This window comes from Lampetra fluviatilis, chromosome 7, assembly GCF_964198595.1.
Source record: "Lampetra fluviatilis chromosome 7, kcLamFluv1.1, whole genome shotgun sequence".
In the NCBI taxonomy this organism is placed as follows: domain Eukaryota; kingdom Metazoa; phylum Chordata; class Hyperoartia; order Petromyzontiformes; family Petromyzontidae; genus Lampetra; species Lampetra fluviatilis.
The window spans coordinates 1,232,771-1,245,178 of NC_136281.1; the positions used below are offsets into that span (position 1 = coordinate 1,232,771).

At 47.9% G+C, this 12,408-nt stretch overlaps 1 protein-coding gene across 5 annotated transcripts in view; it reads left to right on the top strand.

Annotated features, from left to right (window-relative positions):
- WDR81 (WD repeat domain 81) overlaps positions 1-12,408 on the top strand; it is a 34,789-nt gene that overhangs the window by 12,252 nt on the left and 10,129 nt on the right. For all 5 annotated transcript variants that reach the window (XM_078858097.1, XM_078858102.1, XM_078858100.1 and 2 more), the window contains 7 exons: positions 1,094-1,225; positions 1,798-1,941; positions 3,112-3,421; positions 4,826-4,933; positions 6,587-6,798; positions 7,630-7,817; positions 10,979-11,147. In XM_078858097.1, coding sequence (XP_078714223.1) covers positions 1,094-1,225; positions 1,798-1,941; positions 3,112-3,421; positions 4,826-4,933; positions 6,587-6,798; positions 7,630-7,817; positions 10,979-11,147 — 1,263 coding nt within the window. The remainder of the gene's footprint in view (positions 1-1,093; positions 1,226-1,797; positions 1,942-3,111; positions 3,422-4,825; positions 4,934-6,586; positions 6,799-7,629; positions 7,818-10,978; positions 11,148-12,408) is intronic.

A 12,408-nucleotide genomic window follows, 5' to 3' on the forward strand; every position in this document is an offset into this window, starting at 1 on the left:
AAGTAAGATGTACGCTATCATTGTCGTAAATGATAGCAATAGTAATTGTGTTAAAGCACCACAGTAGATAGCATTATAAAACACTCCTCGGTTGGCAGTGTTGTGTACTTTGTGTATTCCCCATATAGGCCTTTGGCCAACACTTTCATATCGATTGATTATATAACCTCACAAAGCTCTCATCAGTACAAAACCTCTGTCTAATATGTACAGATTGTCATGAGTGGATGACTGATGTGAATGCTCATCGTGTTTTTCTAGAAAGCTGATATTTTGCACAAATATATTCGAGTCTTTGCTTACGAATAGAAATTTTTAATAACTGAATTTAGAACGTAAATTGTCTTCCAAACTGAGAGAAACAGCTATGAACTTTGTCTTTTTGAACCTAGGCCTACAAATCCTGGACTGTATGTGGGCGAGGGGATAGCTATGAACAGGCTTAGCAGGCAGTCGTTGTACTAAAGCCAAAGGACTCATGTGGACCTTGGGGGTGGAGGCGAGTGTGTGCAGCCCTCTGTTAGCAGCATGCCGGGAGGTGGGGAACAGGCCATTATTGTGCGCACGTTTGGCGTTGATGGTAGATGTATGCATGTTGAACTTCTGTCGCACCGTACGTAGCTAATCGGAGGTGCGGGGGAATGACAACAAACTAAACGCACAAAGAAGCCCTAAAGAAGTGAGTTTCAATCTAGATTTATCCGTGCATAGCTCCAATAGCTTCCTAATATCGGAAGGAAGAGCGTTCCAGATGACCGCAGAAGCACATCCGAAAGCGAGCTATGCAGTGACCGTCTTTGTGCCATGGCCAGCTAAAAGCCCCTGCGAGGATGACCAGAGTTTGCGCAATAGTTTATGCTCCCTGAGATCAGCGAGGCATTGTGGTTAATTTGTGGACAGCACTTTGTGTGTAATGAGTGTGACCTTATAACGTATTTGTTCAGCAAACGGAGGCCAATGCAGCTCAGCGAGCACTGGACGGACACGGTGGGATCTTGATGAAGGGTGCGAGCACGTGATTTGCGCCATGTTCCACCAGGGGCCTTGTGGCTGTGAGCATCGTGTGTGAGCCAGCTGTCCTTCCCTCGCGCAGGTCTTGCTCAACGTCGCAGGCACGAGTGTGAACCACTCGGAATCCATGGACGGAGCTCAGCCCGGGCACTTGGAAGGTGGCGGGGACAGCGAGATGGAGGACTTCTCCGGAGGGGTGGTGCTCAACGATCAGGTTGGGGGGGGGGGGGGGTCGGCATGTATGCGCGTTCACATGCGCGCGCGAGTAGCCAGTCTCGCACTCACCGCTCGCCCATCTACCTGCGCTCACTGGCTGTCGCCTGATGATGCTAGTTGTAATTACTGGCGAAACGTCGTACTCCAATTAAATGTGGGTTTATTCTCCAACACACTGGTGAACTGTACTCGTAACGAATCTGCACGTTTTGTTTACGTGACAAACCTTACTAACTGGGTGGTGGCGGGATTAACGACACATTTGCTCCCTCGTGTGAACCACAACATATTTAAGAATGTACCCCAAAAACCTCTTATGGATCCTACACCAACATTGGTGGGCACGGATTGGTGAAGGCGGTGAGTAGACGTTCAAGAAGCAAACTACGCGACAACAATGGATGAAAATTTCCCGCACAGCCCTCTGCAGACAATGTAGCCACGAAACAAATGTTCTCGGTCTCGTGCGCATTCAAGCGCACCGCGCAAGGTGAGCTGCGGTGGCACATGGCGACAAGTGTCTTTGAGGGGCACGTGTGAGCATCTCCCGCGGCTGCGTGTGCACGTCAGGTCATGCTGGGAGAAACGCTGGACTTCACGTCGGCCGTGTACAGAGGCAGCGGGGACGAGGATGGTGCTCAGCCGCCGCCAGCGGACGCCACCAGCATCGGACAGGACAGCAACAAGAGCAGCGGCAGCGACGCTTCCTACGAGGTGCAGCTCCCCTGGCCCACGAATGTTGTATCTCTCAAATATTGTTTTTATTAATTCTATTCTACTCTTGCGTATGGGAAGAGTAGGAGTATAAATGCCAATGTCGAGGCCACGAGAGGGCATCGGGTGAGAGTTTGTATTCTTTTTCTCTTCCTCCATTGAAGGAGCGCAGACTACAATGGTTGACTATACGGTCCATAGCTCGGATTGCATGGCCAGTTGTACTACTGTGGCTTGTCTTTAAATTTCCATTCATGAAGGAGATGTGCGCAGCGACCTATGTTCTGAATGTGGTTGATGGTTACACTAATCTGTCTTTGAGGGGGAATGTCAAAGCCAGGAGATGCGATGTTGGGTCCAGAATGAGGTGTTTGTTGTGAATGTCTGCATCGTTCCACTCTGTACGCCAGTATCCTTCCAGATCTGGTTGAGATCCCATATACAAATGGAGTTGCCAGACTCAAGAGGGAAAGTAAGATAGACCCTATTCACGAATGTACAGCACGTGTTTATTTTTAAAAAATTACACTACCCCAGCACTTCATAATGGATTTTTCACAGGCAAAAATAAATGAAAAAGCCTCTAAATATTCGTTGAGTCTCCAGCTGGAAAAAGATTGAGACGAGATCAGTTTTGTCTTCGCCTTTATGCATGAGAAATGATCGCGAAGCCTGTGGCCTGGCATGAGAAGAGTAACTAATACCTGAATAGAAACAGTGACAGAGGGTGTGCGTGTAGTTGTGTGATGTCATCTTACAGGACCTACCTTCGGCACGATGATGCACAGTTAGTTGCAGAGTTCTGAATGTACACGTGAAATGCTATCTTATGTTATAGCATGCTACCAAATCTATCAAAAGAATTAACCTCTGTTCTGATTTTCAGTTTATTGAAAACTATGTTTTTTGTGTTTATCTTAAATTTGCACTCACAGCAGTCATGCAATATCTCAATAAAACATCTTCACAAGAAGGAGACGACCCTTACATGGGAAATGCAACAAGAGGATCCACCCCATCACGCTCCGTCGTTGAGAAGCGTGTGTGCAGTGGTTTGAACTCAAGACGGTCTCGTGGGGGTGATGCACCATGTGAGCATCCTCAAACGGGCCACAGCTGGAGCAAGAAAAATGTCGAAATAGTCGAGGTTCTGATTTCAAATTTTGACAGGTGGAGAAAGACGGCGTGAGCCTCAAGTCTGTGGACAGCGGGCACGACCTGGCAGGGGCGGAGCGGCCTGATGGGGGTGACGCAGACCGCTCCCTTGACGAGGGAGGGCCAGGGCCGGGGGAGTGCACTGCGACGTCGTTGGCTCCCGGCGAGCTCGGTGGTGTGGTGAGCCCAGTTGAAGTGGTCGGCCACACCACCCTCCCCAATCTGTCTGCTTCCTCGCCATTCGTGGCTGGAGAAGCAGCGGATGGATTGGAGCCGGGAGGGCCAGCACCGGACAGCGAGGATAACGACATCAAGAAGCTGATCCGTAAGTGGGCACGTTTTGCGCCAGAAAATACGCAGCGAAATGCACGTGCTTTTGCATTCTACTTTTTCGAGGCAGTGCAATGCACATTGTATCGCTGGGCATGCGTGGATCCGCACAGTAAAACTACTAGGGTTATTAAAAGATAGACCGCAAGTCGTTTTTAGAATCGGTCACCGATTCGGAAAGTCTAGTCATCAATGTTAGCGGAATCGTTCGAAGCGCACGGCGCGTGCGACTCTGATTGGTCAGGGGCAGCCATCTGAAAGCCCAATGGCAGGAAGCTCCTCACAATGGGAGATGGGAAGCCCTCTCGTCATGGCAGCTTCATGGGCAGTGTGGTGAAATTCCGGGTTCTCGCGAGACCAAAGGGTTCTTTGCGACTGATGAAGTTGGGGATATAATTTAAGATGGGTTGCAGATACACAGTTAACCATGTGAATGCGAGTATATTATAATGCAGATGGACAGTGCTGTTGACATGGCAATATGAAGATAAATGCCTGAGGCCAAGAAAGCTGCATTTAGGAAACTTAATAGGACAGCTTCCAAACAAATAGCTCATTGCATGAGAAAGGTCAAGGACAAAGTGTACAGTGCAGGAGTGAACACTCATTTTATACATAATTCAGATGTGAATGTTCCACCGGCATGTGTCCGGTGGAGATATGTGGTTGACCTGATGGGATCCTGTCATGTGTCTGGGGTAGATCAAACCCAAGTTCAATCCCAAGCCCTTCAGATCAAGTCATCATTTGTACAAATCCCATTGCCAGGGACAGAATCTGATCTTGATCTGATGATGGGCAGATTACCTTATTGTTTAAAACGTAACCATGCAGTAATCCATTCACTGTATGGGTTAAATAACAGAAATGTAAATGTTTAGCAGTTGGTGAAGGAACAACAAATCTTATTGTGAAAAATACTGAAAGTACACCAAGAGTATATATCAACAAAGAGCTGCTTGTAGCTAAGAAGTAAAGATGCCACCGCTCGATGTGAAAGGGTGATGGGTTCAATCTTTGTGTGCCCGTGTGTGTGTGTGCTCGCCAACAGCACTTGCCCCAACAGTGTATCACACTATCGAGGGGATCTGTGTGCATATGGGGAGCGGTAGTGTAGTGGTTAGCATGCTGCGCGATGGACCCGGTGACCTGAGTTCGATTCCCGCTCACGACCAACACCAGTGACGATTATTTGAACCGTTCCTGGGCCTCATCCTAAAACGAGTACCCGATGCGGTGTGTGAAAACATCGCCACTGGGGAGACAAAGGCAGTCAGACGTGGTGCTGGCCACCCACCCCTTCATATGCCGTGCCGGCCTTCATAGCTGCTCGCTAACAGCACTTGCTCCAACAGTCTAATAAGGTTATATGGGGGGGATCTTCGTTTTGTGTTTATAGGCACAGCTTGCCGGACTGTGCGCACGCTCATTGGGAAGCTGGGACCTACGCTTGCCTCGCGCTATGTGGCGCGGAGTCTCCTGCGACTCCTCTCTACCTGCTACCTGGGTACCCCCCCCCCCCATCTGCTGTCACCCCTTGTGTCAAAATCACAGTTAATTCCCACTTGCAAGTGTGCATTGGCTGCCATATCCTGTAAATGTCACGGTTGGCCAAGTACGGTGCGAAACAAGCTCAACATCCATACAGGGCTATTGCTGGGCGATCATACAATCGGTGACCCATGTAAAATATCTTGCCTTGGCATCTTGTGTGAAATGGAGGCATGCCAGGTTTGCACAGAAACTGTGAGTGGGCTACAAAGAGTAGCGGAAGTGTTACAGAATCCCTGACGTAATTTCTGTTAAGCTTCTGCTTTAGCTAAACCACAATGAGCTGTTTTCTGAGTCTCTTGCTTTAGTCCTTAAAGACTGAAGGTCCGACTGACCCAGACGTGACTGCTGCCATCGCCATAACCTTAACGCATAACTGCCGCCATCTTGCTCAACAGCTGCTATTTTGTGATGACACGGTGGGCTGCTCTTAACAAACATCCCTCTAGGTCCTACGCTCTTCATCGGCCACTGGCCATAAGATGGCATCTCGGCCTTGTTGCCCTCATCATTCATCATCTGCTGAATCGTTCACAGGCCTTTGTCAGCACCCGACCGCTTATTCTGTTCCATGCACGCGTGGATATAAACACCAACAGCAGGTTCAAGCTCAGAACGAACAGACTAAGGTTCCAATACTTGAAAGAACATTCGGAGTAGCGAGGCTTTTTTTAAACCGAACAAATATCATGGTTGGCTACGTATGGTGCAAAATAAGTTCAACATAAGTCCATACATATGTAGCGAGTCATTTCAGAGACTATTTAGGAGGCAACAGCATTTATTCTACACTTATGCAACACCGTTACACACGGGACTAAATACACCTATCTCTCACTCTTGTTACACACGGGACTACAATACACCTATCTCTCTCGCATACGGGATAACTACAATCGGGTCAGAGCAGCCAACGTGCTGTCGAAGACGGAGACGCAGCACTTGGGTTCCACTTCACCTGCAGACAGCCCCGATATTCGGTCGGAGTTTCCCTTTTATCCTTCTCGGAGTGGCTTGGATCCACCCTTGGCCACGCCTACTTCTGAAATATTCCCGAAGGTTCCAGGCTACCTTACACCTGTTCCCTCTCTGGCTCCGCCCTTAACCACGCCAACTTCGGGAACTCTCTAAACGTTTCTCAGCTACTCTTACCGTGTCCCCTTGTTCACCTTTGGCTCACGTTCCTCACCTCGGCCCATCGCGTGCTTAAGCCGTTGCCGGGGTGACTCGTCCTCACATGCCCCCTACCACCAGCAGCCCCCACCACACTTCCCCAGTGACCAACTATGTGGCAATTACCTGCAGTGCAGGCGGAGGCTGCTATCCCCTACTCTGTCGGTAGGACTCATCTTCTGCTAGCACCCAGTACCATGCCCATAGTGGCCCATAGTGACCCACTGTATGGTACTGCACGGTGTGTGAGCCTCAGCGCCCATTTCTACGGCACTTGCCGCTACGCACCGTAGTGATCCATTTAACATCACTACACATACAAAAGACGGGCGTCGTTTGCAATAACTCCCACTGTGGTAAAATGCGGTGTGGTACACGGTAAGTACAGTCGTTTTAATTTACCGCTGTGAAAATGTGTGTGCCCCATTCTGAGCAGGCCCCGCCAAGCACCAGTTTGTGAGTGAGGGGGGAGCGAAGGAGGGCGCAGGGGGCGGCGGTGGTGGCGGTGGACGTGGCGCGGTGTACCGGGCACGCCCCGTGCTGGGGGACGGCCATGCCGAGCCCGTCGTGCAGTGCCTTGTGCACCTCGCCTTCACCTACGGGGAGCCCGTGCTCACGCTGCAGTACATCCCCCATGTCGCCTATGCCGTGAGCAGCAGCATCAGCAGCAGCAGTTGTAGTAGCAGTAGCAATCGCAGTAGCAGCAGCACCTGGGGGGGGTCCTGCAACAGGGTGGTCCATTGGGAGTCCTTGGCAGAAAAATTTTGCTTGGGGCCTCAGCGCACGAGAATTAGATTCCTGATAATGGCTAACACTGGTGGCAAATTGTATCAGAAATTAGTTTAAAGCATCACTTAGGTCAACTCGGCCTTAAACAGTAGCTGGTTTAGGGTGTAAAACAGCAGTACTGGAGATACAAAGGCATTGGGACTTGCTGCTGACCACACCACCCCTTCGTGTGCCATGCTGGATTTAATCGGGGCTCGCTAATAGCCTTTACCCCAGCAGTTTGTGATAGGCTATGTAGGATTGTTGTCTTTGTTCACATTTTATCTTTTAATATTGATGTGTGCGTGTGTGCTGTAGTATCAATTGTTGCTTGTTCCGGTTTGAGACGTGATGTAATGTGGATATGTCTCTGGCAAGTGGAGATAATGTGCTGTCATGGGTGTGTTGAGACCTGAATTTACCACAATGTACAAGTACAGCCCTGTGGTCTATCCACTGCTGGATGAGGGCCTTCACATGCTTTGTGGGTCATGGATATTATTTAACTGCACATTAACGCCCTCGTCAGTGTTGGTCAGTGGAGGTGGGGAGCGTAGATGTTGGAGCTTTGCAGTACAGGACAATGGATATTGCTGTATACGAGATAACCCCACTTGGAAAGTACTATCCCGGTTCAACCCATGCTGAGCTGTGGAGATGTAATGAACGTGTACCTGGACACAGAGGCGGCTGTTTGTATGCGGGCTGCAGGTGGCGTCCAGCTTGGCTGGAGGCGCGCGCATGAGCAGCCGCAGGGAGGCGAGCCTTCTGGGGGCGGTAGCCTTCACGCAGCGCCTCGTTGTCTACCTGTCCGACACCACGCTGGTGGACTGCATGCGCCGACTCAGCCAGGAGGTCCTGCAGCCCGTGGTGAACATCGTCACCTCCCCATCGCTCAGGTGCAGATCGGCACGCTCGCCGCGTGCGTCGCTGAACTTCTTTCGCACTGTGCATAGCCAACCGTGCGAATCGGAGGTGTGGAAATTGTAGCTGAACGAAGTGGCTTATATTTTGGAATTTATGGTAGCAGCCAAGTAATCTAGAAACAAAAGTCTACAAAAATGTAGCTTATTCCATGCCAAGTTCGTTTACTATGTAAATCTTGACTTAAAGCTTTCGTGACTGCAGGAATTCATATTCTTTGGGTCTTTCGGTAAAGCCACGTAGATAGAAAAAATTACATAAATCTAAATCACGACGTTTCGATCGCAACACAAGCAATCATCTTCAGGTGAAAAGAGGGAAATCTGCTGAGGCAGGATGTTTATAAAGGTTTGGAGATGGGCGGGGTAGCTAATGTTCATGTAGGAGCGAGTAGGAGAGAGAAATTTGCTTGTAAATGTAAGCTCGGCGGGGGCCCGGACGACGCAGTGGCAAGCCGCCATTTACTAACACACCTAAAGGTTGGCTGTGTTAGTGAATGTAACTCGGAGAGTCCAAAATAACTGCTAACATAGGTAGGTAGGATTGGAACATCACAGCCAGTTATGACCTAAACTGGTTAATAATGTCCTTCCAATGCTCAGTTTGTACCCATCCTCTCGGTTGAAATTGTGTCTGTGTTTATATATCTGGATGGCTTCACGAACAAATCTTTGCTGATAGCCAGTGGATTTGCAGAGTTACCTTTGTCTTGGCAAAATCAATTTCATGTGTGCCCACCGCGTTAAAATAATGATCTGCCACGGCTGAGGTATTGGTCCAACCGTGTTTAATATCTGCCTTATGTTCACGAACCCGGTCCGAGACCTGTCGCTTAATTTCCCCAATGTAACTGCTGCCGCAGACACAGCTTAGTTTGTAGACACCGGGGTATTGCATGTCAGGGATCACATCCTTCACAGATGGGATCAAATCACGAATTTTATGTACTCTGTTGAACCGTACCTGGATCTTGTTTGCTCATGATTTTGGAAATCTTTTTGGTGACCCCTGCTATGTATAGCAAGGTGATGGTTTTGATTGGGTCCTCAGATGGTTATTTCCCAACGGTTGGAGTGATAGCTTTACGGATTGTGTAGTCTGAATATCCATTCTTCTTGAGGGCTTGGTGTACGTGCTCCAGTTCACTGGCTAGGTGGTGACGGTCGGAAAATACAGTGAGCTCTGTGGTATAGAATTTTGATGAGGGAATTCTGGGATGGATGGTGGTGGGAGTCAGGTTTCAGGTAGGCATCCGTGTGGGTGGCTTTCCTGTAGACAGTGTCCCATTGAGCCATCAGGTCTCTTTTTGATTAAAACATCCAAGAATGGTAACTTGCCATCCTTTTTCACCTCCATGGTGAATTTGATGGCTGGGTGTATGGAATTGATGTGGTTGAGGAATTGGTTCAGAGCTGGTAGGCCATGTGGCTAGATGACAAACGTGTCATCTATGTATCTCTTCCACAAGGAAGGACGTAGGGTGGATGCCTGGATGGCATCTGTCTCAAATTTCTCCATGAAAACATTGGCTAAAACTAGAGATGAGGGAAAGCCCATTGGGGTACCTTCAACTTGTTTGTAGAATGTTCTATTCCAGGTGAAGTAAGTGTTGGTGAGGCAGTCTAACCAGGGCCGGTACATCAGCATTCAGTCCTTGTTGGACCAAATCTTCAATGATTGTAATGGTGTCAGGCACAGGAACTTTGGTAAACAAATATACCACATCGAAACTGACAAGAAAATCACCTGGAGATAGTGAGATGTCCTTAATTGAAGATATCAAGTGAGCTTAACTCACCTCAACTGTGCTTAACTCAGCTTACTTGATATCTTCAATTATTAATGTAATTTTTTCTCTCTACGTGGCTTTACCGAAAGACCCAAAGAATACTATGTAAATGTCTCGTACAACTCAGGCAGAGTTTCCCCAGCCAGTGGTAAAAAATGTACATTTACCCACACTGGTGAGATTTACGTGGGTCTGATACCTCTCTTCTACTGCACAACCGAGCCGCACTGTACCCGTGCCCGTGCCAAGGGTTTGTTCACTGCAGAAGCCGAGCCGTGGCACTGGCGGCCACGTACGCTGAATAAGTCCAGTCTCGTGTTGGTGATGCATTGGCGCCATCTACTTGCGGTGCACTGAAGGTGTCAGCCCCACCCACTGCTGGCTTCCAGACTCAGATGGTCTTGCAAGTCGAGCATATCGTGTCTTGGTTCTGGCTCAGCGTGGAAAATAGCCCGTGGAAAACCACCCATCCCGTGAGGGGTCCTGCGTTGGCTCGGCTCGGATGTGTCAGTAGAATAGAGGTTTTAGTCGCCTGTGGCTAGGATATTAACAATCTAAACTTTTTCTTATTTTACCAGGCAAAGCCCACTGAGCTATTAGCTCTTTTTCAGAGACGACCTGGCTACAAATGATAGCTCAACGAAGTCGCACATATGTGGGAATTTATAGTATCCGCCAAATAATCTAAAAACAAAAATCTCATGAAATCTTATGAATACAAAAATTATTATAATTTACATTTATTTGTAAGGCGCCTTCCACTAATGTCTTAAGGCGTCTTGTAAGAATAAGGCTACGGAAAGGCCACGAGAGACAGAGAAGCTAAATAGAATAAACTGACTTAAGCAGATCTGTTTTAAGACGAGACTTATAAAAGTATAAACGAATTTACAGTGGTAGGGAATTCCACAACCGTGGTGCTTGTTCCATCCCAAGTTTGTTAACTACGTAAATTTGTAGCAGACTATACATCACATTAACTGTGGATGACCCCTTGTGTAAGTAAACAATGGCTGTGGTCAATTGAGATGAATTAAAATAAATAACATTGGCTGTGGAAGGCAAGCGAAGGTGAGAGGCAGGAGAAGGGTTACAAGGTCATGGAAGCATTTCGGCAATGCGTCCGCTAAATAAATGCACTTAACAGCCACACGTGTAGGGTTAATGTCCTGTACAGGTTACTGAAGAGCAGGTCATATGAATATACTATGTCGCGTGTGTAGTGTAGAGCAGTGGAATCAATTTCACTATCAAACGTCATTCGATAAGTCAAGCCCATGCTGGCACGTGAGCAAGCGTATACTCGTGTGTGCTTGTGTACGCGGGCGTGCTCGTTCATGTGAGCAGCTTTCCGAGCGGTGGGCAGTGCCGTGCCGTGCTGTGCCAGAAAGCGATGAACTTGATGGCGCTGCTGTGCCTGCGCATCGGCGGAGACTCGGCTCAAGTGCACATGGCCGACGTCATCCGCACCTTCTTCCACGGCTTCTCCGTCGCGCACAGCCTCTCCTCCCCACAGGTGTCCATGCAACCCTGTAGCCTGAGCTTGTTTAAAAAAAAGGGCTCGGGATGCACAGGGTCCATGAGTGGCCCGACACGGTCAATGGTGAACGAGTAATGACACGGTGTGCTTTTGTCTATCGTTCATTCTGCTGTGGCTGTCGCTCGCTGTGCGTGTATGAGGGAAGGCGTGTGACGTCTACTTGATCCCGCCTCTCCTGTGTGTCCTCCATTCAAGAAAGTATTCTAACTTTGTTTGCTATCTTTGATTACGTTTGCTGTTTTCCTAATGAGGAAAGTTTTACAGTTAATTCAGGTTATCCTCGCAAAGATGGTCACTGCATCGCATGCTTACAGATGTGCTTCTACGGCCATCTGGAATGCTCTTCCAATATTAGGAAGCTAGTGGAGCTATGCACTTTTAAATCTAAATTAAAAATAATTTCTCTACAACTGCTTTTTGTACGGCGTCTTTCCCCCACACCTCCGATTAACACAGTTGGCTACATATGGTGACAAAGAAGTTCTACATACGTACATACAATTCACTCGGGGCATCAGCAAACATGCAAATAGATATCTAAATAAGTGGTTTGAAAAGTATTTGAATCAAGACATACTTTTTTACTCGTGCTTTGTAGATGGAATTAGTTAATCCGTAACATTAGCATCGTCTTCATCATCCTCTTGCATGCCAGCCTTTTGTGAATGGACACCAGACAAATAATCTCTTGCATCTATTTTTTAATGCCAGGCCCCATGAAGTGCTGCTTCTACGGACGAGTTGCAACGGCACCGTGCTTTCTTTCAAGGCCCGATGAAGTGATGGGTGTGGGAAAATCGAAAATATATATTTTTTAGATTTAAACTTGTTTACGCTCCACACACACAAAGTAGCCCGTAGATATAGATGTGTGTTTTTACATTTGTGTATATTTTTGAAATGATTTTATTGACATAATTATCCTAATGTTTTAACTACGATAGTTTATACCGATTTGCCTTTACAATATGGTCATACACAAGAAATGTCACATCAAAAATAAGACTTTATTAGTCATCTGTTGTGAGGTAAAACTAGGAATTACAGTACTGAGATGTGGGACGCCCTGGAAATAGGTGCAATGGGCACCACGAACAGCCAAATCTTTACACACGGGGCCACCCTCAATTGAAGGAGCATGGTTTAAAACATTGGCATGGCCTAGCCTCTACAGAGACCACAATCGGTGACACGAACGCTCAGGAATACCTTGAGCGAGTGACTCGCCACATGTACA